We start from the raw sequence: 24,147 nt of genomic DNA, 5'->3' as shown, positions 1-24,147 counted from the left end.
TGTGGAATGAAAGGCATATCGGAAAAGAGAACTAGTTATAGTTATGTGGAAGAACATAATGAATGAGACCAGAAACTTTTCTCCAGTTGTAAAGCCATTGCCTCACTTCAGCTGTGTTGCTTCAGGTCACAGAACTGCTCACTCATTCCAAAATATGCTGTCAAGCCAAATAAAGGTTGTACTGTTAGAAATCTCGGGTGACAAACTAGAAATATTTTAAATATTTCACTGACATGGACTGCAACCAGAATAGCCAAGTTATTGGTGTACTTTTCAAACCTTCCTGTAAGAAAAGAGAAAACTTAGGGGCAAAAAAAAACCCCCAAAACCACAAACCAAAATAAACCAACACTGACAAACAAACAAACACATGAGAAGCTATGAAAACAAATATTGCCACTTCATCAATACAAATCCTTTTTCCATTTCTATTTAATCCTTTGTGGAACAGTTACAATTCTGTAAATGTTAGTTAATTTTAAAAGCAAAAACTCCTGCCATCATAGCACCTTTTCCTTAAAAGGCTCTTGTGAAAAAACAGATCTGATCATTGGGAGTCCCTCTTGCCTAAGTCAAAGCAAGGCATCTCCTCACTGATCTCTTTCACAAATTCTGAATAAAGAAGACAGACTCAGCTGACTGTGGACAGCTGGACCTATAACATCTTCTAAACGTTACTAGCTATATATTGGTTTAGATAATCTGTATTGAATTTATTGCTGAAACAACTGCATTTATCATAAAATAAAGGGCAGCTAGTAAATTTCCTAATAGAGATAAAAGGAACAGGAAATGCTATTCTCTTCATTAAAAGAAGCTGTCAGAATTGCCACATAAAAGTTGTCAAAAGACTCATAGGTTAAAGAAGAATGCTACTGCTACTGTAGAAGTAGAAATTACTGAACAAATAAGTACATGCAATAATAAAACAAAGATCAGAAATAATTTTGAAACACCACTATGCACTTTTACTGAGGCTAACTTTGCTTAATAGCTAAAATTGTTTTCTGTCACTGATATTTGTGAAGTGGAAGAAATACATCCTAGAGCTATCATCACAGGTAATAGCCCTAAACCAGGAAAATTCTGCATTTTACAAAGGATTTTAAATGAAACAGATCTAAGGATAATGTTCAAGCTCAATTAGTTCACTTTATAAAGTCTGATAAGACACAACCTTTCTTGCCATTATGAAATATATAAAAGTGTTTTTCAACGCCATTATTAATAGCTGTAGTATTCAATCAGTGCATGTTTACCCCTGTTTATCAAGAAAATATAAAGGTCTCTGCACATTTCTCTTCTAACTGAAAGATATTATCCCAGTTCCACTCAGTTTGCATGTATTGTTAGTTTATAACACTAGAAAACCTTGCACTACCAAGATGACTTTGCAATCACACCTACAACACTCAGGAGCGTGAAGTATGTAACTCTTGTGTCTAGGATGACTGAAAACACTTCTTCCTTCAAAGATACTTATAAAGGGAATCAGGAAAAACTATACCTGGAATTTATATAAGTGTGTAACAAGTATATTAGGAGCAGGATTCTGCATCTAGTTGAGTGAGCTATGTGCAGGAAGCAGTTTGATATAAGGTCATTGAATTCCAGTGTTTGCTAAAATCTGGAAGCTTTAGTAAAGTGCAACTGACAAGAGGAAAAATCAATGTAACTTTTTACAGAGGGTAGCAACTAGGCACAAAAGTGGTACCAGAAGCTGCAGTTTGAGCACAGCATCTCCCTTGCACAGCAAGGTCTGTATACCTCTAAATGTGTGATCACATCCATTGACCCCTTCTTGTAGCACTACAGAGCAAGATTTACACTGCTCCAGAGCAGCCATTCAGCAGGTCACTCAGCATTTCTTTTCTAAAAGTTTTCAGTTGTCCTGATGTCAGCACCATCCTCCTCAAAACTTAGGCAAGAAAAGCCATGTAATTATCTTTTGCATATAGCCCATGACATGTTTTGCTAACACACCTCTTTTTTTATTCGTAGATAATATGGAAACAACTGGTGATCAAGCTGAATGGAACTACATTGAGAAAATATTCACACAAACACTGCATGACAGACTGCATACAGCTGGAATTACAATAGAAAAGGTTGTTCCAATCTAAGAAAACAGCAGGGACATACACAGGCACTATATGGAACAGGTGCTGTACTGTAAGGAAAGGGATGTGGGCAATGTTTCATAACACGGATCGCAGTTCAACTGCAAGTACTACTGCTGGACCACTTCCCAGGCTGCAATTCTCCAGTTCCATGCCAGAAGTGCTTCTGTCTGTCCTTGTACTCTTTGTCCTTGTCCCTGAACTCCTGAAGGCATCATGTCTTGCTACATTGTTCTGCTCACACACTACAAATGCCTGCTTCTGGCAAAGCACTACTCTGCTTTTCTGCAAGAAAAGTCATGTATTTGGTCTGTGGCCTTTCTTAGAAAATGTAAGTAAAAACCAGTTATGGCAGGTTACTTTGGGGATAAGAAGTTGTACTATTTGCCTCTCTCCTGGCATTGTTTGTGTGGGGGAAAAAAAAAATCTCCTTTCCATTAATCTATGACATTGCAAAAACTTTTCCCTACAATCATTAAGGAATACAGCATTGTATCACTATTCTAATACACAGAAAATTATCTAGAAAGTTGGATTAGTGCTCCAGAAAGTAATTAATTTAATTTATTTGAAGACACAGTGTATTCTCCAAAGGAAGCTCTAAGCAGGAAACTTGTAGTGCATGGTAAGTAAATCATAAATGCAACAGACACTAAAAATAACTGATACTTTATAGACTGTGCAAAATTGTACCTATATTTTTTATTTAAAAAGCCTATAATCACTTCACTGTGTAACCCCAAAAAAGTGCAGCCCAATAACTTCTCTGGGAGAGAATTCTAAAGTAGTTCTTGTTATCTTTCTTTTAATGTGTACTCAATCTTTTCGTATAATTGTTTCTCAATTTCATTAAATTTGCTATCTTTCATTCAGACTATTAAGAGAAACAATAAAACCATACCTCATATAAATAGTCTGTTGAGTGATACTTCAAAGCTGTAAACATCTTGTTTTGTGATGTTTTCAACATTTCAATTGTCTGGAAGACATACAGAATATGGGTCAGTTAAAACTTTTTATATCATCTCAAAATGTTGAAAGAGGAGGTTGAATGTCATGTTCAACATTAATAGCTTCATAATTTCTCGCACATGCACCATGGACTGAATTTCATGTAGCAGAAGGCTAAACAAAGCATTCAATATTCTTCCTCTGGAAGGATATAACAGACTAACTACAAACCATGAACATTTGATTTTTATCTGAAAGAACTGGGCTTTTGGGTTTTTTTTTTGTGTTTTTTTGTTTGTTTGTTTGTTTGTTTTGTTTTGTTTCTGTTTTTAGCTATGCTTCTTGGTGTTTATTTCTCAGAAAACCTCTAGAACCATTAAGTGAATGCAGGCAATACAAATTATCTCCCTTAAGTAACAACTCTTAAATTAATTGAATTAACTCCCTTAAGTAATAACTCCTAAGTTAACTGAATCAGTTTCATTAACTCTTAAATAAACTGAATTTAACTCTTAAATTTACTAATTTTTTTATGGATTATAAATTAGTTTTTAAAGGCACTAATTCAACGGTCTAGACTATTAACTCCTCACTGCCTCATGTATTTGTGAGGGGACTTTCTCCCTGCTTCCAGTTTGACAAGAAAAAAGGAGATGTTGTATATGCTAGCTGAGAGCACGAGGCCCTGATGGAACACCAGGTCTCTAAGTCAGCTGATGTTTCTGAGGGGAACCAGGAGAGAGGCAAAAACTATACAAGACCAGAGACACAGCGTGAATGCAAAACAGGAAATATTATAGTTGGGATCCACACAAGGTAAGACAATACTTTTTCGCAAAAATAGGTAGAAGCCTCAAAGATAAAGTAAGATAATTACATCAAAAATTGTATGATGTAATTGAATTTCAATCAAAATGAATTGTAGGACCATAAAGGAAACCTGTGACAGAGGCAATCTTCATGTTTGCACCAGTAAGTATCATGACATAAGGCTAAAACTGCCTACCTAAACAAATTTGGACATACCAATTACATAGGTATGGATGTAGTAGAATTGGAACCAATTCTATGGTGGAGGAAAAAGTAATTAGTTGAAAGGAGTCTGGGCAGAGAAAAGTAGTGCAGAAGTAAAAAGAGCAGTTCAGGCAAAGAAACAAAACAGCCAATAAGGTATACACAATCTCATTGAGAACAAAGTAGAAGGGAACCTTTTGAGGGAAGGAGTGTGGATAGTTTGAAACAGCGGACCAAAATCACAAGATGTTAGAGAAAACCCTTTGGACAGCCTGCAGGACTCTCCATCAGATCTACATCGAACAGATTTGGTGTGGGAGAGTGGAGCAAGCAGGGATGGTTTGTAAGGAGGGATGGATCAGTTGATAGAACTGCGCCTTAGCATAACTGATGTGTATTACTGACTAAAACTTCTTTATAACAATACAGACATGCAATAATTTAACTGTTAGCTGTAGAATTGCAACTACGACTCCCAGTGATAAAATTTGAATTAATACACCTAGAAGTTAACTGCTCAGTAGTCACTCCAGGTACCACTAGTTCCTTAAGGGTGTGTCAATCAGTAAGCAACCAAAACACTGCATCCGGGTACTTTCCAACTTTCCAATTTAAAACTGAAAAAGTGGGATCTAGAAATACCAGTCTGTGAGTCTACACGGAAGTCTTCAAACTTTTTAAACGAAAAACGAGTACGACCCTGCTTCATTCTCCAAGGACTCGAGGCAACACCGTGTTCAGTAAACGAAAAATGCTGGATGAAGTATTTCTGCCAGCATCAAATGTTTTTAAATCTACGGACAAGAACCAACCACAGTCACGCTCCTCAGCCCCTCACGGCGTCACACGGCCGCTCCCTCAGCGCCGCGGCGCCTTAGCCTCGCCCACTCGGGGCGGCGAAGCCGGCTCTCTGATTGGCTGTCTCGCCGAGCTGTCCCCGCCGAGGCGGAGAACTCGGCCCTCTGATTGGCTGTCTCGCCGAGCTGTCCTCTCTGACTGGCTGCCTCTGCTCCCCCCGCCCGCCCTTCCGTCAGGAGTGGACGTCCCTGCGGGCTGCCTGAACAAATGGCGGCGCTCGACAGTTAGCTGTTAAGAAAGCTTACATGATTTTCAAAGCTGAAAATATTTTCAAAGCAGTACATGCATAAATAAAGCACTTAAGTAACTTCTTCTGTCCCCCCGGTAGCAGCTTGCATGGGAGAAGAAGTTAAAAGGACGGGACCAGGTTAGTTTTTAAAGGGGTCATATCTGAACGGCTAACCAGCTGCCTTTTAGTTGGGGGAGCTGCAGCCTGTTGAACAAATTGTGTTTCTCAGAAGGCAGTTTAGTGTCAGATTTCTGCAGTGCCTAGACTCTGACTAGTCCCTGGAATGACAAAAATTTCAGGAGTAGCTGTGCAAAGGCCCCGTCTCCCCTCCCCCACCTCACACCGTCCGACTTTATACACAACATTCCAGCCCAGAACTAGGCTAGGCAATTCTGCTTGCTGAAATGGCACCTTACTGTTGGCACCACAAAGCCATTTTATTGTCTGTCCATGCCTTTTCCAACTTTTACCATGGATGTGGATACCCACAGAGAACACATCCAAAGTGCAAAAACCCTTGGCAATACTGCAGCAGGTGCATTCAGCTATTTGCTATAATAGTTTGGGGAGTCTGGAAAAATGTGTCTCCTCCAAGAATTCATTGCAGGTTCAGTTCCAGGTGAGGGTTGGTTTCTCTCTGGAAAACAAAATTTACACTTTTCACGCTGGTTCCAAGAATTCCATTGGTATTTGTACATTCCAGTGAGTGAACAAGTTTAAAAAAAAAAAAAAAAAAAAAAAGTATGATAGATGCTTTCTTTACTGCTATGAATGAATTGGGGTTTTAATTTTTTTTTTAAACTCTGAGGGTGGGTTTAACTCGGTCACAGGCATATTACCAGTGTTTCCTAGCTGTTCATATGAAAAATGCAAATGCCAGTAATTTTTAGTTTTCTTGGTATTTGTATATTTGTAGTATATTTATATCCCACTCTCTAAGAATCAGGAGATGAATTGTTAGGCCAAGTAGGCACAATACAGAACCCACTAACTTCCAGTTGAAATACTTCAGAAGTGATCCTTTCCAGTTGGAATATAGAGAAATGCATGTTTTATCCATGCTAAAACAATCCCACCCCATTCCCAGGAGAACGAGAAGCTGTTGGCAAAGGTTCATGCCCCTGGCAAAGAGGTCCCAGGCTGAAGAGAAAAGGTGAGGGGGTATTTGCCTGGTGCAGAAGCTCACTGCTACAAGTGCCAGTGTACAGCCTGCAGCCTTCCTGGTGTTCAGACTCCACCCTGCATGGTTCCCGCCGGGCTCACTCCCCTTCCTGGGATAAGCACTGCGAGACGATGGCTGGTGAGGCAGGGGACAGGGACTCTTGCTGCCCTGTGCCAAGGCATGTTGGTGCATCCCGTTATTTCCCTTCAGGTTCAGGATTAGTATTCATGACTTCAGGAGGGGTGTGAAGCCCCAGCTATGCTCATGAGTCTGGATATGGAGCAGCCCTGCCCAAAAGGCTGATGCAGCCTAGGGATGTGCTCCACATGTGGCAGCCTGTAGGGACACAGGGATGCTCTCAGAAGGGGAGACACTGGAGAGACCACCCCCTCCTCACCCTGTGTGAGCAATGCACCCACAACCTCTCCTCTACCTGCCCAACTCCACCTCTGGCTTGGGGTCATCTCCTCAGGAGCAGCCCCTACTGCAGACACAAGCTTGCTGAGCTCTGTTCTTGGGGGACAGACTCAAGGAGATCGTGAGTGTCTCAGAGACAATCTGTGTCCTACCACCAGAGCAGGGCAAGGAGACTCAGCTGGATGAGAAATGGACTCTTCCCAGACCAGGCAAGAGTTGCACCTCCTGTTAAAGACTCTAATTCCCCTTCAGTTATCTAGAAACCATCTCAGGGCATCTGACTAAGCATCTGCCAGTAAGTAATGCCATAGGACTGCAAGTGAAAACAAAGAACAAGTAGTTTTTTAAAAACTTGTGAATTAGCGTAATGATAAAAACAATAAAACCTTATACTGACTTTCATTTCAGAAAAAAAGTAACTGGAAAACATAATTAATATGTATAAAAATGGTGGCAAGAGAAAAATAGAAAACTTGATGAAACAGGACACATAGCTAATTTCTAGCTAGAGTGCATGAAAAATGAAGAAAGGTTGCCATATTTGTTCATAGTTCGTAGAAAAATGTACATCCACGTGTTGTGAATCCAGCAGTACTTGTGGAAAAGGTTTTGTGAAAGGTTCCACTAGGGGCTGTCATTGCCACACATCTAGGTGAACAGTTTTCTCTTGCAAGAGCGAAGTGTGGGCAGAAAGATCCCACACTGAGAAAGAAGGGCTTCAGATCTCCAGGTATCTCCTTTCAAGAGGTCTTTGTATTAGCCTAAAGTCTGTGAGAAGGGAAAAATCTCATAAGGGAAATTGGCTTTAGCAGTAGCCCCTGAAATAAAAGGACAATGATTTCATGGAATTTTAATGTATTTTCATTTTTGCTTTATTTGCTTGCTTTTGAGAGAAAGTAAAAACTTTATGATAACTAAATGATTATGCTGACACAGAAATTTTGTGAACTTATTTTTGTTTAACAGTTCACATATACTGCAAATTATCATTCTATCTTCCTAGAAAAACCATGTATGTAGGTATGTGGTCATTGGCATATAACACTAAAGATTTGTGCATTGTTTTTCCAAATCCTCTTTCTTGAGGAGGAAGTATCAAGTAATATTTTTATGTTTTTTTCCTTCTTCCTTTTTTTTTTTTTTGTATGAAGAATACTTCTGTCACATGTATCTCACTAAGCCCTGAAAGAAATTCAAGTAAGTGTGTAATACCATTGTAATGGTATTACTTCTGAAACACATTTAGAAACCTTATCTTATACTAATCTGAGTAGGCATCAGAGTGAATGACACTAGGAAGTGGCTCCAGCCCATTTGCATGGTGGAGGAAACTCATTTAAAAGTAACCTTATGAAGATGTGTTTCATATGGTTCTTATATCTTATGAAGATGTGCTAACCACAGACAACCCTGGAGACACACAAAAACTTAAACAGCATGAGTGAGATGTTTTTATTCTGTGATACGTTTAAGATTAGAGCTTTGTTATTGTTAATTTTAAAAATTGGTCTAAGATATTTTGCAGTGGGATAATGTAGTATAATACTTTGCCACAGGTATGCTAGCTGTAGAAATGTGGTGAAAGCATAAAGCATTACCTCGGAGAATCCCTATCTTTTGACTGAGACTTCGCATTTGAGCGTCATTTCATTGAAAAGTACAAGGCAAAATAGCTATATTTGTTTCAGTGTTTCTCAGTGAAGTCACTTACCTGTCTGAGACAACTGCAGCAATATTTGATGAATCCAAAAATTCCTGGGGTAATTAGTTATGGTGACTCAAGTCTAAATTTGAACAGCAATAGCAGGTCCTTTCTGTTCTGCATAGGTAGAAATGATGAAATTCTGGACCTTTCAAGTGGCTCTGTGTGTTTTTAATCACCAGGGAGACACATACATTGTTTAACCCAAGGAATTTAGTGTCAGACTCCCTGCACAGTCAATATAGGTGCTCTGTATTTCAGTGCATGGAGGAGTGCTGTGGATTTCATTGCTCAGACTGGGGAAGGACATTACTCTTCCCCTTAGCTACCAAGTCTGTCTCTGAACTCAGGTACATAGAAAGTATGACGTTGGAGGGATTACTCCCAGCAGTCCTGGGTTGCATTTCTGGCCTGGAAACACCATTCTGCAGTGAGCATCTGCCATTAAAAAGCTCAACATCCATGTCTTCCTTACTGTGTTGTCATGCTGCCATTTCTGTCTCTGCTGTCTTCGAAGCAGCTTCTGAAACTTTTTCCAGGTTATAGCAAAATATATTCTGCCTAATGGAAATATATAATGCAAATATATAACGCTGGAGGGCAGCACCTCACATAGAGATACAAATCCTAAATATTGTCCTCCATTAAATACTGCAGCTCTCAGACTAGCATTAAGATGCCCTTAATGCTTAATTACACAATCCTTCACTGCATCTGGATCATTGCTGGGAAACTCTATATGTTTAACATTTCCTCTACAAGCTCAATAGTAGCTTGCTCCCCTGTGATGTGTGAGTGGAGGATTCATGTCACAGGACTTTGTGATACATGCACCAGAGTCACAGAATAGTTTGGGTTGGAAAAGGTACTTCTGCCAGCATCAAATGTTTTTAAATCTACAGACAGGAGCCAACCTTAAAAGATCCTCTAGTCCAACCTCCCTGCCATGGGCATATCTGTCTTCTACTAGGTTACTCAAAACCCTATCCCACTTGACCTTAAACACTTCCTGGGATGGGACATCCACATCTTCTGGAAAACAGCTTGTCTTTCACCCAAGCTGCCAGTTGAGAAAAGGTGAAGGGTTGAAAACAGAAAGGAGGCAACATGCTGACAGCAGAGTGGCTGAAGAGGTTGAGGGTACACCCCACTACTGTGTGTTTTAGGAAGGTCTCACTGCAACATACAGCCAAGGTGAGAGGAGAAAAGCAGGGATTGTATTTTGAGGCTTTACAACATTTGTGAATATAGTAAGATTACAGTGCTGTGAAATACAGAGGTCCAGACTCAGGCAAGGCACATCTGCAATGTCGTTAGTGATATACTAAGTCAAACAGGAATTATCTGAAACCAGATATTGTGTGTAGGTGGAGGAAACCAAACAGAAAACTGCAGAAGGAACAAAGATGAACACAAAATCTGCATGTGTTATTGTGTGATTCTCTTTACTGAAGACGGTTTTCCATGTCTCAGTGTGGTTATTACACCAAGCCTCTCAGGCATTGTTTCATGAATGTTTTATACACTTGCTAAGTATTTGTAGTGGTTGTTAGTTTCTGTGAGCTCATTTGATAATGTATCTGAGGCATTTACATTTGTTTTTCTCCTGTTAGTTTCTGTGAGCTCATTTGATAATGGATCTGAGGCATTTATATTTGTTTTTCTCCTGTGTATCCAGAATGGTGAAAATTTAGGTATTAATGAAATTCTCAATAAAAAGGACAACAGTCAGGCTATTCATAATACTGACATGGGGTTGCTGATAAGCTGCGGTTTTTTATTCTCTTGACTTCAGTAAGTATTTGTAAATAGCTTGAATAGTTCACTCCAGGATAGGTCTGTGGCTGACCAAAACTGCTCTAACATCTTGGGCAGTCATCTTGAACAAAGTGTCTTGAGATTTGGGCATGGAAAAGCTAAGTGCTTCAGCATCACAGTATTTATTTGTTAAAGTCACAGTACTTATTTTTGATGTTGCTGGGTTTTTTTTAATTAATACCAGATTAACAAATTTTGAATAACACAATTGGAATTATAATTTGTTAAGTCAAATAATTTGTGATGTATTTGTAGACTGAGGTAGCTGATAGAATTCTGAAGCAAATCTGTGATGCTAAGCTTATCAAGTGTTACATTCTGATGTAAAGTTTAGTAAAACTTTTTGCTTTTTTTTAGTAAAACTATTTGCTTGAGTGACATATGCTTTTTTACTTATGAGGCTTACATATGGGTTAAAATATGGAGATCTCTTCTACTGAACATTTTTGCACATAAAATGAGTAACAGTAGTAAATACACAGAACTATGATTTGTGTTCCAAATGTCTTGACTTTGGCTAATGTTTAGCAATTTTTTACAATAGCACTTTTTACAGTAGCACCTGGCAAACTACATTAATCAGGATATAAAACTGTAATAGAAAAAAAGAGATGCTCACAGTGGTAGGAAGCGTTATACCCCATGAGGTTTCATAAATCTCCTGAAGAGGGAGAATGCATTGTTGTAGCCTGTTCTTAATGGCTTTAATGACATTGATATGCACTAAATCATAGAGAAAAGAATATTTTTTTTTCATGCAGGAATTACAGGAAGATATTTCTGGTGTTAGAGTGAAAAACACAGGTGTACTTAGAAACTGAACTTTTTTGCTTTGCTAACTATGATGGGGCAGTTTTCATGGATAAATGGGGTTTTCAGAGATTTTTGACAGTTTCTCCATATGCTTTCTTATCACGGTCAGACTCAACATCTTCTGGTCTCAGCTGAAATGAAGCCAAGTTGTTGACATTCTACATACTAAGTTTGACAGGTCATAGTATCTTCCAGCTCTGAAAGCCAGTTAACTATCAGATTAATGACAGGACTGTAGTTCAGATACCATCTCAGGAGTTTCTACTGTGCTTACAAAATGCGACTTACAAATGGGAGGGCAGGGGAACAAGTCTGGGCATTGCATAATTCCATCTCTGCTGCTGGAAGGATGGCCTAATCTTTCTGTCAAGCACTTCAGGAAATAATGAGAAAAAAACAACAAAATTAAACTGGTCTTTCTCTCTGTCAAAGGAATCAGCAGCCCCCTGTGATTGTTAGAATGGAGGGCCTTGAATAAATACTATCAGGAGAGTGTAAGGAAGTGAGAACCTGCAATGAAAAGTTCTTTGTATATGAGGTGAGTGTCCCAGTCTTTACTATAGTGGGCAGTGAGCAGGGACTGACATCATGATCTCACGAGGACTAACAGCTGGTTGTGAATTCTTTTTATATAAGCTTACTGTTCACTGAACACTTCCAGAATGTTAAGGTGTTGACAGATTCTTGGGCATTATAATCCAAAACAAATGCAGTTTTTTTGCAAGGTTGTGTAATAATACATCAGGTAACACACTAATGGATATTTGGAATGCTCTCAGGAGCTGTGATGTCTGGTATAGGGTAGGGTCTCTAAAAATAGCCTCAAAAAGGTATGTTTTTTAAGAGCTAGAATAAGTACAGGTCTGTAATTAAATATTTCAAGGCTTTGTAACAGCAGTGGTAGCTCCAAGGAGAGCTCAGTTTTTCTAACTAGACAGCATCTTTGACATAATTATCAAGATCAGGATTTATCTGAGTTTAGGAGATGTCAAGATGTCTGCCTTACAACTGTGCTGATAATATTACTGCTGTAATTTTTAAATTATCCCTCAAACAGCTCATAGTGGTGACAAGTAGCATTATGGTCAGAAAGCCTCACCTGGACCAATAATGACAGACATTTATTTCCCCTTCACCTTTCACCATTCATTAGGTATTTCCATATCAACATGTTTTATCTATTTATTCCCTCAGCAGATGCAATGAATATTGGTAGCGGTTGAAGGAGACATGAGACCAGACTGGGCGTAAAGGGGTTTAATATAGGAAGTTACATTTAACATTTCAAAACATCTGTGAGTCGCTGGGCATTTTTACTTGGTTTCTCCATACTTTTGTCATCTGGTTTCATCTTCCATATCTGATGAACGACAGAAGGAGGCTTGTTTTGAACTGACATTAAAATGCCATAAAAGATTAACTACTGAAAAATGGTCATCCACTGTTTAGTGAAGTGTTGTATTGCTGACATTGTAAGCATTGTTGGGTAAAATATTTTCCAAATTGTGTCGTTTAGTAAATATTTTTAAGCACCAATGCATTCTCTTTATGATGATGGGTAAAACCTAGTGACAAGAGTTTGGTATTTTTTTAAGGGGAAAACAAAAGAAATTATCACATAGAAAATAGATTCTGTTGGTACTTCATAGCAGGGATAGATTGTTTTAAAGACAATGTCCAGTTATTCTAAAATATATGTTACTGATGGTAGTCACAAGATTTTATTAACAGTGTTTAATATACTCTGGGGACTGGCAATTTTGAGGATGTTAATTGCCCAAGAAACAGAGATAAAACTAAAGGCATGCAATGTGCTTTGCCTTATCTGCTAAGTGCCATCTTCTCACTTCTGATGCCAATTCTTATCCTTATACAAGCCTGACTTTGAGTAATGTATTGCAACAGAAAATACTTTCAGAATCATGGATCAAAGTGTCATAATTATTGCAAAATATTTTTAAGTCAAGTTTTGGCTTATGAAGTATTTGAACAAATTATGTGGTGTAGTGAGAGGGTAATTAATGTTCCGTAATGGAGCTCATTCTTATTTTTACTACAGTACATAAGGTCACATTTTTTATACCACAGAAGTTAATTAAAGTGATGTTGCCTGGTTTCCTGCTGAAATATTACATTTAATGTTAACAGCTAGAGTCATGGGAAAGAGGAAAATGCAAATTCTTAGGGTCATCAATGCAGTTGGAACAGATTATATGCATAAACTGTCTGAATAGGATATAATTACTTTGTTCTTAGGGAAAAGGTGGAAGAAACACAGCTTTGGAAGCTGTAGCAGTAGCAAAAAGTTCATACATGGCAATACCTCTCTGAAAGAGAGTTTGTCATGTGTCCCTAATACCACTGGACTGTGCTTACAGTGACTAACAGCATTTGCTTCTGTTTCACAAGAGTATTCCAACCCTGCTATGTATGTCATCTGAGCTTTTGTGCTGGGAGTGCCCTCAATCTGAGATGAATTTGTACACAGATATAAGTGCCTTCATTGTCCTCTTATTTACCCTTCTTCAGTTCTGCATCAGTAGCAGTGTCTAAGCCCATTTCTTCTACTCAGCTGGAGACACCTGTACCGTTATTTGTGTAGTGGGGTCATTTTTGTGTTGACAGAAAGTCAGCAGGAGAGAGCAACTTTAGTTAGTAGGCTTCATCTCTAATTCCTGCTAATACTCCTAACTCCTGTCCTAGGCCTACAATAACTTGCACTACTGTGCATTTTTTTTGCTCAGCAAGGTCTAAACATCGAAGTTCATAAACTAAGACACTTAAAAATCAAACACCCTTTCCTTAAACTGAAGATCAGAAGACTTGGACCCTCACAGCAAGCTGTGTAATCCCATTCTGACATCCACTTCCTGATGCCCATCCATACCATTCATCATGTATAGTTTCCTTGCAATGCTGCACAGCAATGTTAAATTATAAAACTAGTAAGTTATTTGAATAAGAAAGCTTCTTGCACTGCATGATTTGTAATATACAGGTGTAAGAATGGTACAGTCATGTAAGAAGTGTTTTGCGTAACACAGGTGATGTTACACTTCCAGAGCCTAACTGCATGTTCCATCAGTACTGCAGGGAGGACAGCAGCATAGTTACAAGACTCTTTGACATATTGTCCTCTGCAATGTTGATACGTCATGTCATGCTTTTGGTGCCGCACTCACTGTTTCAAAGCTGTTTCAAAGCTGTTTCAAAGCTGTCAGATTTCCCATGTAACTAATATGACATTGGTTATAGCTTTTGTATGGCACTGGAAAATTAGGGAACATTTTCATAATGTGTGTTGTGTGGACTAAGAGGAAGTCCAGTTAAAGTTTCAGTTCAGCCAGCTCTCCCCACCTGAGCAGGTTGACAAGAGCAGAGAATTACCACTAGAGAGAACTCCTGAATAGCTAAAGTATAAAACTGATATTTCTGTTCAGAGATGCAAACTTAACAATGCTTAATTTGTGTTTTCATAAACTAAACAGAGAGAAGCAAGATAAAAGTCCATATAGAGATATTTCTGATGTGTTTGTTGCCCTTATGAGTTTATCTAACATGAAGTAAACAAGAAAGACTAGATCTTTGGTACTTCAAATGACAGAAAAAAATGTAAAAACTTCAGTCTATTTTCAATAAGCTGTGTCCCATGCCAGTGCCCTGTTTTGTATTGCAGTATTCCAAAACTATGGTGTCCTTTTCAGGAATGAGACTCTCATCTGTGAAAGTTAAGAAGCATGCCTTGATTATTCATTAATACTAGACACAGCCAAAGAAATTTCCGTGTTAGGATGTGCCGTGAACTGAAATGAATGGGCAACACCACAGTTTCAAGCAATTTTCTCTGGTTTTGGTTTGGTTTTGGTTTGGTTTGGTTTGGTTTAGGTTGGTTGGTTTTTTTTTTTTTGTTATTTTTGTGGTTTTTTGTTTGTTTTTTTTTTTTATTTGAACTTCATTTGCACTATAATAATAATAATAATAATAATAATAATAATAATAATAATAATAATAATAATAATAAAAATAAAATTTATCTAACTTTTATTTGAAAGAAAACATCTTGATCTTTTTTATTCTTAAAACTGTCCTGTAAGACAGCAGCTTGTGAAGGGAGCCAAACAGTTCCTTCTGTTCTTTGGGGTGGATTGTTACACCCTTGAAGCACCTGTAACTTAAAACGTCTTTTGGGAAGTTCAACACTTTTATAAAAGCTACAAGAACAAGACTGAGCAACAAAGTAACCCCATTTATCATTTCTTTTGGCAGGCATCCAGAGCAAAGAAGCACTTCATAGCTCACAGATTACACAGAACACAGCAACACAGGGGGAACATAGAGTCTTTGTTTCTGCTGGGAAAAAAATCAAACCAGCAAAGACTTTCTTCAGTTTTGAGAGTCATTTTCTGAGGGTAGCTTTTTTTTTTTTTTCTTTTTTGCTAAGATGAACATTGTTGCTGACTGATACTTGTTCTGGTAGTTGGAAGATATGAGTGTAACCCAGGGCAGTAGTATGCTGCACTGGGAATGTAGATTTCATGAGTGAGTGAGCTTTGGCTTCAAATGTGCTTATAAGCAAATCAGGGTTTGATTTAGTCAGGATCAGTATCATATAAGAAGTATTTACTCAGTAGGATCTTTTTGAAAGAGAGAAAAATTTTTAATATTACAAAACTCTATGTTGTGACTCAGCTCCCAGTGATTCATACTCTACACTCATATTTCATTTAGTTGTCACATCCTGAGGATCTGGGTCTTGAGATGACATTTCTACGTGGCTGGAAGATTTATCACAATGCAGGATAAAGATAAGCTCATTTGTTTTTTGCCTTGGCCTGCCAAAATCCACTCCCACCTACTCAGTATTTTGCTATGTGGAACTTGTTGATAAGAAACTCCACCCCTGATTTTGTGGCTAGTTCTGTGTAATTCTTTTATTGTCACAGTGAACAGATAAAAGAATCCATCCCAAAGAGATTGCAGTTTAGGTCAGATATGATTGTAAAAGATAACAAGAAAATGGAAACAGGAGGAATAATTACAAGTGAAAGGTAATAGGCACCTTTCTCACTAGTATGCATATTAAGCCCATTGGTATCATTAATGAGCATTGTTTGCAGATGCACATTGTGTCTCACAAATTCATGCTGAATGGTGTTGCAATCCATGTGCAGTTCGACAGGAAACTGCTCAGGAGTTAGCAGGACTGGCTAATCTTGGAAATGTACCCAGCAATTAGATGTTGTGATTTTGAGGAAGCATTGTCTAAATCAGGAAAAGAAGGAAGTTTTAGAAAATATGTCAGACAAAACAGAGAAATAAAAGGAATCAGTAAATCTGAAATCTCCATCTATGATATTTAGACATGTATGACACATGTTTAAAACACATGTTACTGAAAAGAAATGTCCATAACACCAGAAAGCTACCCAGTCTATCATAAAAATCAGTATAAGGGAATCTAAGGATGAGAAGGCTTTTTCTGACACTGTAGCAGAATTTCATCTGTAGCAGCCAATAATCCTCAATTGACTGGCTCTTGAATGTAGCAATATGATAAAGCTTACTTTGTGCCAGGTCTCTTTCATGCAAAAATGTTATTATTTGACCTCCACTCACAAAGAGATCACTGCATGTTGACAGCAAGTCTTTCCAGTATGATAAGTAAGAGCAGACCAAAGAGCGCTTCACAGAGAGTGTTGGCACACTGTGTTTCACAGTTGTGCAATCCATGTGTGCCATCAGCATGCCTGGAATAGTCAGTTAATTTTGCCATGGACTGTACATATATACAAAGCCATGACTTTGGCTTGTAGAGTGCTTACCCAGTCTCTGTTCTCTAAAGGACTATAAAGAGCACCTATAAAGATGAAGGATTACTGAAGTCACTGTGGGAAACAGACAAGTGGATTTGAGTTTAACCACTTCTTATTGAATTATTTCCTTCACTGTTGTAAGAGAACAAATTTGGAAGGGAAGAGGACAGGACTCAGCTCCCCTGCTAAGACTGGGCTGTGAAGGGCACATGTCTTGTGGCAGCACACCATTGCCTCAGACTTTTTCAGGGACAATGCTGCTGGTCATGCATCAGTAGGGCTTGTCCTGTTGGTGTGATGAGGTTTTCAGACAGTAGGATGTCCCACTGAGCCAAGACAACTGGAGGTTTCCTAGAGGACTGGGAAATTCAGAGCATGAAATTTGCTCACTGTCTTAAACACTTGCAAGGTTTGTCATCCCAGCTGCTGCTGCTAGTGAGCAACACACAAAAGAAGGCTCAACATGAGTGGCTGTGAGAACACACATTCATGCAGCTGTGTGGGACATCTGGTTTTATCATGTGACTAAATTGTGGGAATATCTTAGAAACTTACTAAGCCTTGTAGCACACAACTTTCTTTAATGATGGTGAAGGTTATTTCATCACTAACTCATTCATACCTAACATAAAAGCCAGGAAAGATATTCCAGGATTTTTCTTTCTAGGAAATTTTGGGGACATTGATAATTCCCGTATTAATATATTTAATAAAATTTTATTAGATATAATGTTAGTTAGCATACATTTGCAGAGTGTTACAGCACATACACTATGCAGCCTCCGACCTGTTAGGGAGTAATGTTGCTGTCCTGTAGGGGCTTATCCTGTGTGTGAGGGTCCTGAGGTTTTGGGATAGTATGGTCACGCTGAGCCAAGTCAGTGTGTGTTTAATATGTATTACACTAAGGGCAAAATAATTAGTGAAGTTTTGCTGATACCTAAACCTAAAATAAATGCACCTGACAGGATTTATTTCTAGTTTTCCTATGGGGTTCTTTCACTGAATGTCACAAATGTCTTCTGCAGTTGTAAGGCCGAGAAGGTAGACATTGTGCATGGAAGTATGGAAGTTTAATGCTATGAGACAAAGCTTCTCTCATCAGCTCGGAGGCATCCATAAGTATGCCCTTTTGCCTTCACAATACATAAGATTGTAATGGAGTAGCCTTTGCCACCAACTAGGGTGGCTTACATGGGTGCCAGTGCAAACATGGACTCCAGTTTTCCCGTGTCCTCAAAATGTAGTGAAGCCACCCTGGCCTTGTGAACTAATTGCTTTGATGACATATGCCCAGATGATCCAACTGAATATTACCTTCCACCTGCAAAAAAAAAAAAGTATAAAATCAGCTGATTGTTCCAGTCAAACCTTAGAACAATCATCCCAGATTATAAGTCTACTGATGAAGTTGAGGGATCTTTTGAGCATCCAAGAACAGACATCTTGGTATCACTCCTACGCTGTGGTCACAACCACCTGATATTTTTTTGTCTAGTTGTGGCCATCATCTAGCACTTCAGATAATAGTGAACTTCACCCCACAGCCTCCCTCCCCCTCCTCTCCTCCCACATAATACATGTGAAGCTGAGTGTGTTGTTCTCAGAAAAACAAAACCATTCCAGGTTTTGAGGGGGTGACTGCATGAACCTTGCAGAGCAACAAATTCTGTGGGTACACTGAAGGTGTCTTCCCTGACAACTCTCTCTGGAGACCTTAGGAAGAGATGAAGGAGACATTACAAAGACTTATGTGAATGTACATCTTCTCAGCAATATTTAAGACTGGTTACAGTGAAATAAGGGTTTATAAAAGTGGTTTTTTTTTTCATGCTGTTTCTACAGTTGTACAAAATATACACCAGTGGCAAGGGACCAATAGTACAAGAAGAATTACTGTCTGGAAGTTAAAACTAGTTTAATTCAGGCTTGAAGTAAGGTAGGAATTTTTAAAGTAAAGCAAATTAATAACTGGAAATCACACTTTCTCAGAAATTCTTCATCTCCAGCATTGGAGGTTTGTTGAAAAGCAGTGCAGATATGTTCAAGGAGGAGGTACTGGCTTGATGCAGAAATTGCAGAGTATATTTCTCTAAACTTAAAGGAATTCTAAACTGTCTGTCCTCAGAAGCTCTGTGCCAAGTCATTAAACAAAACACTCCCTCAGTATCACATAGCTGTCCTTAAAATTATTACCTTCAGATCAAATACTAACAAACCCAAACAAATTAAGTCAACACATTCTGATAATGCTGATGCTTTCTGATATCTGAGATAGGTTACTGCTCTCATGTTTGGAGCAGTAAACAGCGCACAAAAACCGGAACACATTGCATGAGTGAAGTGGTGAGATGAGTCAGATTAGGAAGCCAAACAAGGATAAAACCATTCATTTACTTATTTGATAGGGTTGGTGTTATGTCAGCTAAACTCTGTCATCAAACTGGTCAAACAAGCATCAATAATGTTGGAAGAGGAGCAGCAAGTGCAGAAGAGTGGAGAGAGAAGTAGGGCAGCTGGATAATTTAATCACTGTCTTCAGCAGTAATGGTTGGTGAGTTCCATCCCTTAATTCTGACAAGATGGAACATATGTAAGGCACAGCATTCAGACACTACAATGTTGGGATGAAGAGTAAACACATAAACAGGGAGAACAGATTTGGTCCTGGAATTATTTGGGTCTCAGATTGGAAGAAATGGTTGATGTGTAACCAGGATAATTTCTTAAGCCCCAGACAGCTGTATGACAGTGAGTAGGAATTTGGGAGAGCCCAAAAGTGACAAGCAGCAGGCCAGGAAAAGCAGGGAGTCAGGACCCTCTCAGGAAAACTTCATCAGTGACATAAAGGCACCACTGAGAAAGGCTGTTGGGTTCTCCATTTTTAGAGACTCAGTAAGATACTAGGTAACTTACTCTAGTTTCATTTGTTTTGAGAAGGGGTTGAACCAAAAACCTGAATACAACCTTACAAATACAATGAGTATTTTCACATTTAAATTATTCTGTGACCTCATTTTAGACCTGAACTAAGCACTGTACATAAGTGATAAAGTGGCTTACAGAGGGAAAGGAGATTTACAATTACATATAAAAATCTCCCAAACAACTATAAAATCCATAGTTTGTATTTGATCTCTAGCAGACAAACAACTTTTTTTTATAATTATCCTCAAATCATGAAAGTCTCAGTCTCTAACACATAGGTGTAACTACCAGGTAAATCAGGAAGGCAGTAATACATCCATAAAGACCTTTCACTGTAGATGAAGGCAGAAAAAATAATAAGTAATGCTTTGTCCCTATCTGTGATTTCCCTGTTTCATATTTTTTTCTTTTGTATTCATGTGTTTTCAGGTAGCTTGTCATTGTTCTCTATATAGATAGCAGGTATAGATTGTCTATGTGTATATCAAATAATTTCAGTCTGCATTAAAGCTTCTCTCTTAGCCTATATCAATTGCAAGTATATATTTTTCATCCTATGCTTTGCATTAAAGAACATCTGAAAGGTTATGGTAGATATACCCTAAGTATAAGCACATAATAAAAGATATTGTCAGGTGATTTAAACTAGCCTAAAATGGATTTTTTTCTTGAATTTATGTTCTTCAATATGCTTTAAAGCTCTGAATGGAGTATTATATTACCACTTAAAAAATAATGTCTTACCTAAAAGAGCATCTTTGGGATAGGTAAATAGTTGGCTGAAAATGCAATAGGGATATATTCAGGTGTTCTCAATATAGGTATCACTTTAGCTGATGCTACATTAAATATGTTAGACACATATTTAATTTCTTTTTCAAATGCTGCATTCTGAAAGCACAAACCAAGTTAAAACAGACTGAGAGGCAAAGCCTCATGAATACCCTTCTCTCAAACTCTTACATGTTCTACCTTAGCCTTCTCAAAAAGATGGTTTGAGATCACCCTGCCCCACTAATTGCATATATTTATTTTCTGTTTTCATGTTTTCTCTCCACAGGTTTTTAGAAAATTAACAATTTTACATTCACAAATCCTCACAGTTAGGTAATGTTAATATTCCCAGAGTGTGTGTATATGTATAATTATGGATAAATTCAAACAGACATGATAATGGAGCTTGTCTTTTAAAACTCAGTGACAAAGCTAAAAGATCACAGAATCATTAACGATGAAAAAGATCATTAAATGCAACTGTTTACCCAGCACCACCATGCTCAACCACTACACCACTACGAACACCACATCTACATGTTTTTGAACACTGCTGCGATGGTGATTCCATTACTTCCATGGGCACTCTGTTTCAATGTTTGACAACAAAAATTCTTCTGGAGAAGAATTTTTTTCTAATATCCAACATAATCCTCCCCTCGCACAGCCATTTCTTCTTGTCCTGTCACTGGTTGCCAGGGAGAAGAGACTGACCCCACCTGGCTCCACCCTCCTTTCAGGCAGCTGCAATGCCTAGGTCACCCCTGAGTCTCCTCCAGGCTAAGTACTCCCAGTTCCCTCAGCTTCTGTTCCAGACCCTTCGCCAGGTCTGTTGCTCTTCTGTGGACTCTGGACTCGCTCAATCTATTTCTTATAGTGAAGGGCCCAGAACTGGACACATCACTCAAAGTGTGGCTTCACCAGTGCCCAGTAGAGAGGAACAGTCACTGCCCTGTTCCTGCTGGCCACATGGTTGCTGATACAGGCCAGGATGCTCTTCACCTTCTTGACCACCTGGGCTGGATCATTTTCAGGCAGTGTTGACCAGCACCCCCAGGTCCTTTCCTGACAGGCAGCTTTCCAGCCACTCTGCTCCAGCCTGTAGTGCTGCATGAGATTGTGACTCAAGGGCGCTTAACCTTGTTAAACCCTCTTGAACCAGCTCTTCATCCCCACTTCAGAATGGAAATTTGCAGTATAAGACTACTTTTCAAGAGCTAAATGATACTTCAGATTCACATCTCCAAGCAAGATTCACATCTCATTGCTCCAAGCAAGGACTAACTCCATGAGCTAACTCCTTATTTAAAACAGCCTGGTGAAGGGGATTCTCAGCTAGTATCAAACTGCACCAACACTTGACAGAGATGCACAGAATGAAATGTCTTTATTTATTTATTTATTTGTTCTCACGTGACTAATCTCAAATACCATGCTATTGCTGTTTTTTGTTGATGCCCTTTCCCTCCAGCCCATGTGGGAAACGGAAGGCACAATTCTGTCCACTCAGACTGTACAGTTTATAGAACATTTGAGAAGAAAATTTCTGTTCCTTCAAGCTTTGAATTTGCTCCTATAACTCAAAATGGCTTTTTGTTACTCTGTATCTCAGTCCTGCTTGTTAATTCTAAATTTTCAGTCCTGCTTGTTAATTTTAAATTAACACTCTACCACCTACCATTTCATAGCAGCTACGCCTATGTGCAGTTTGGATTTCTATATGTATTTGCATAATAATAAGATATAAAGGTACTCCCATGCCTAATTATCAAACCTTCCTTGATTTCATTATAAGATAGTTATTTGATCTACTGAAATATTTTAGAAAATCTCCTAAGGCTACCAAGCTGTGCCTGTCAATCTTTGCTGCATATGTCAGCTGAAATGTTTTGGTCCTTTACTTTGCACATAGAGATTGAGAAGATGTGCCATAAATAAGTCCAAGAATGGGAACAAGACAGATTTGTGCACTTGTCTTTTTTTGTCTTTTACTGAAATTGACTTCTTTTTTTTTTTTCTTTTTTTTTTTTTTTTTTGTGGAAAGGGAAAGAACAGGAAAGGCACTGACTTAATTAAGATACATCAGTAGCTCTGAGCATAATGGCAGTTTCACTGTTGGCTGCAGGACTGTCTTTGCACTAAAGGCCTTATTTGAACTGAAGCTTGTACATTTGTATTTCATCAGCAAAAGTACTTTCTGATGCAACTGGCTTGTAGTATTTTCATGCAAATGACACAGAAGATAAAACTGGATCCTAACTATAAGATCACCAGGCAGATTTAGTGTAGCAAACACATTGCAAAGAATAATAATCATCAATGACAAGAGCGAGTTGATTTCTTCCCACGTTGTACAACACTTTTATGCAATTTTCTTCCTCTTAGCATATGATTTCTTCCCACATTTTGCACTGCTTTTCTGCAACATTTTTCCTCTTAACATGATGCTTTTTTTTCCCCCAAGATTTTTTCACTAGTATGATGTATTACAAAAGAAAGAGAAGCTACATGGATATATGGTGAAAAGTTCAGTTTAAGGAGATGAAAAGCTCTCAATGCAACTAGATACACATTTGTTTCACTAAGAAAAATATGCAGACTTCATAATTTTTAAACCAAAACATCATTTTAGTGGTGGTACTCATCAGTTTGACAACAAAGATGTGTATCTGGAGCTCCTTTTGAAAACAACTATGAGTTTGATTCAATAAAGGTTGATGACGAATTATCAACACCCAAAGGAACAAGAAGGCAAACATTTGAATAACTTGTATGTATTCTCTCTTTAAGCCATAATTATGAGATTGTTGAAAGTGCAGAAAGTGAGGCACCAAGAGAAGGTAGATCCTCCACAGGTGTGTGCCTATGATTTGGACATCGCAGCAAACTCTGCAGAAAGTGGCAGCATTTTTAAAGTCGGAAAATCTCCGAAAAAGCAGTAAATATGTGACTGTAAGTTTGAAATACTTGTTATGATAAGAATTTTTACTTAAATAAAACAAAGCAATGACGGTATTTACAAACATATGGTCTTTTAGCCCAAGCACTTATGACATAAAGCATTCATACACCTAGGAAGAAAATAGCAGGGTGGCAATTCATAAATGAAGAAAAAAATTGAGGCTTGCTGTCACCATTCCTCAGCCTAAGATCATAAGGGCTCTTTATTATCTGGAGAATAAAACTGTAAGATTCATCACAGCACACTGTTTGCAAGTTATGAAAGACCAGAGATGAAGATCACACAGCTGACTATTCTCAGAGAATCCATCCAGGATATACAGAACAGCAAAGTGAATGACTCCTCTGCTGAGGGACATGGCTAAAAATATTTCTTTCTGGTGAAAGTGCCCATTTCTAATTTTGCATTGTGCAAAAAGCTTCTTCAGTAGAGCAGTGTACTTGGCATCTCTTTTTTACCAAAAATCAGTACAATAAAAATGTTTAACACCAATGTAGCATTAAGAAACAAGAATTCTTTATTTAGCACTAGACACATGAGGGGATATTTCCTCTGAAATACCATGCATTCTGAGTACAGAAAAGGT

The 24,147-nt window shown here is 38.4% G+C and overlaps 1 protein-coding gene across 1 annotated transcript in view; it reads right to left on the bottom strand.

The window, feature by feature from the left end:
• SHOC1 (shortage in chiasmata 1) overlaps positions 1–4,967 on the bottom strand; it is a 48,783-nt gene extending 43,816 nt beyond the window's left edge. Inside the window, exons 1-2 of the mRNA XM_072922621.1 lie at positions 4,898–4,967; positions 3,022–3,099 (exon numbers count right to left, since the gene is read on the bottom strand). Coding sequence (XP_072778722.1) covers positions 3,022–3,090 — 69 coding nt within the window. The 5' untranslated portion in view covers positions 3,091–3,099; positions 4,898–4,967. The remainder of the gene's footprint in view (positions 1–3,021; positions 3,100–4,897) is intronic.
• Between the last annotated feature and the right edge of the window lie 19,180 nt (positions 4,968–24,147).

Source organism: Taeniopygia guttata, chromosome Z (genome assembly GCF_048771995.1).
Source record: "Taeniopygia guttata chromosome Z, bTaeGut7.mat, whole genome shotgun sequence".
In the NCBI taxonomy this organism is placed as follows: domain Eukaryota; kingdom Metazoa; phylum Chordata; class Aves; order Passeriformes; family Estrildidae; genus Taeniopygia; species Taeniopygia guttata.
The sequence above is the reverse complement of the archived record's forward strand: the minus strand, read 5'-3'. Positions and strand labels throughout refer to the sequence as shown.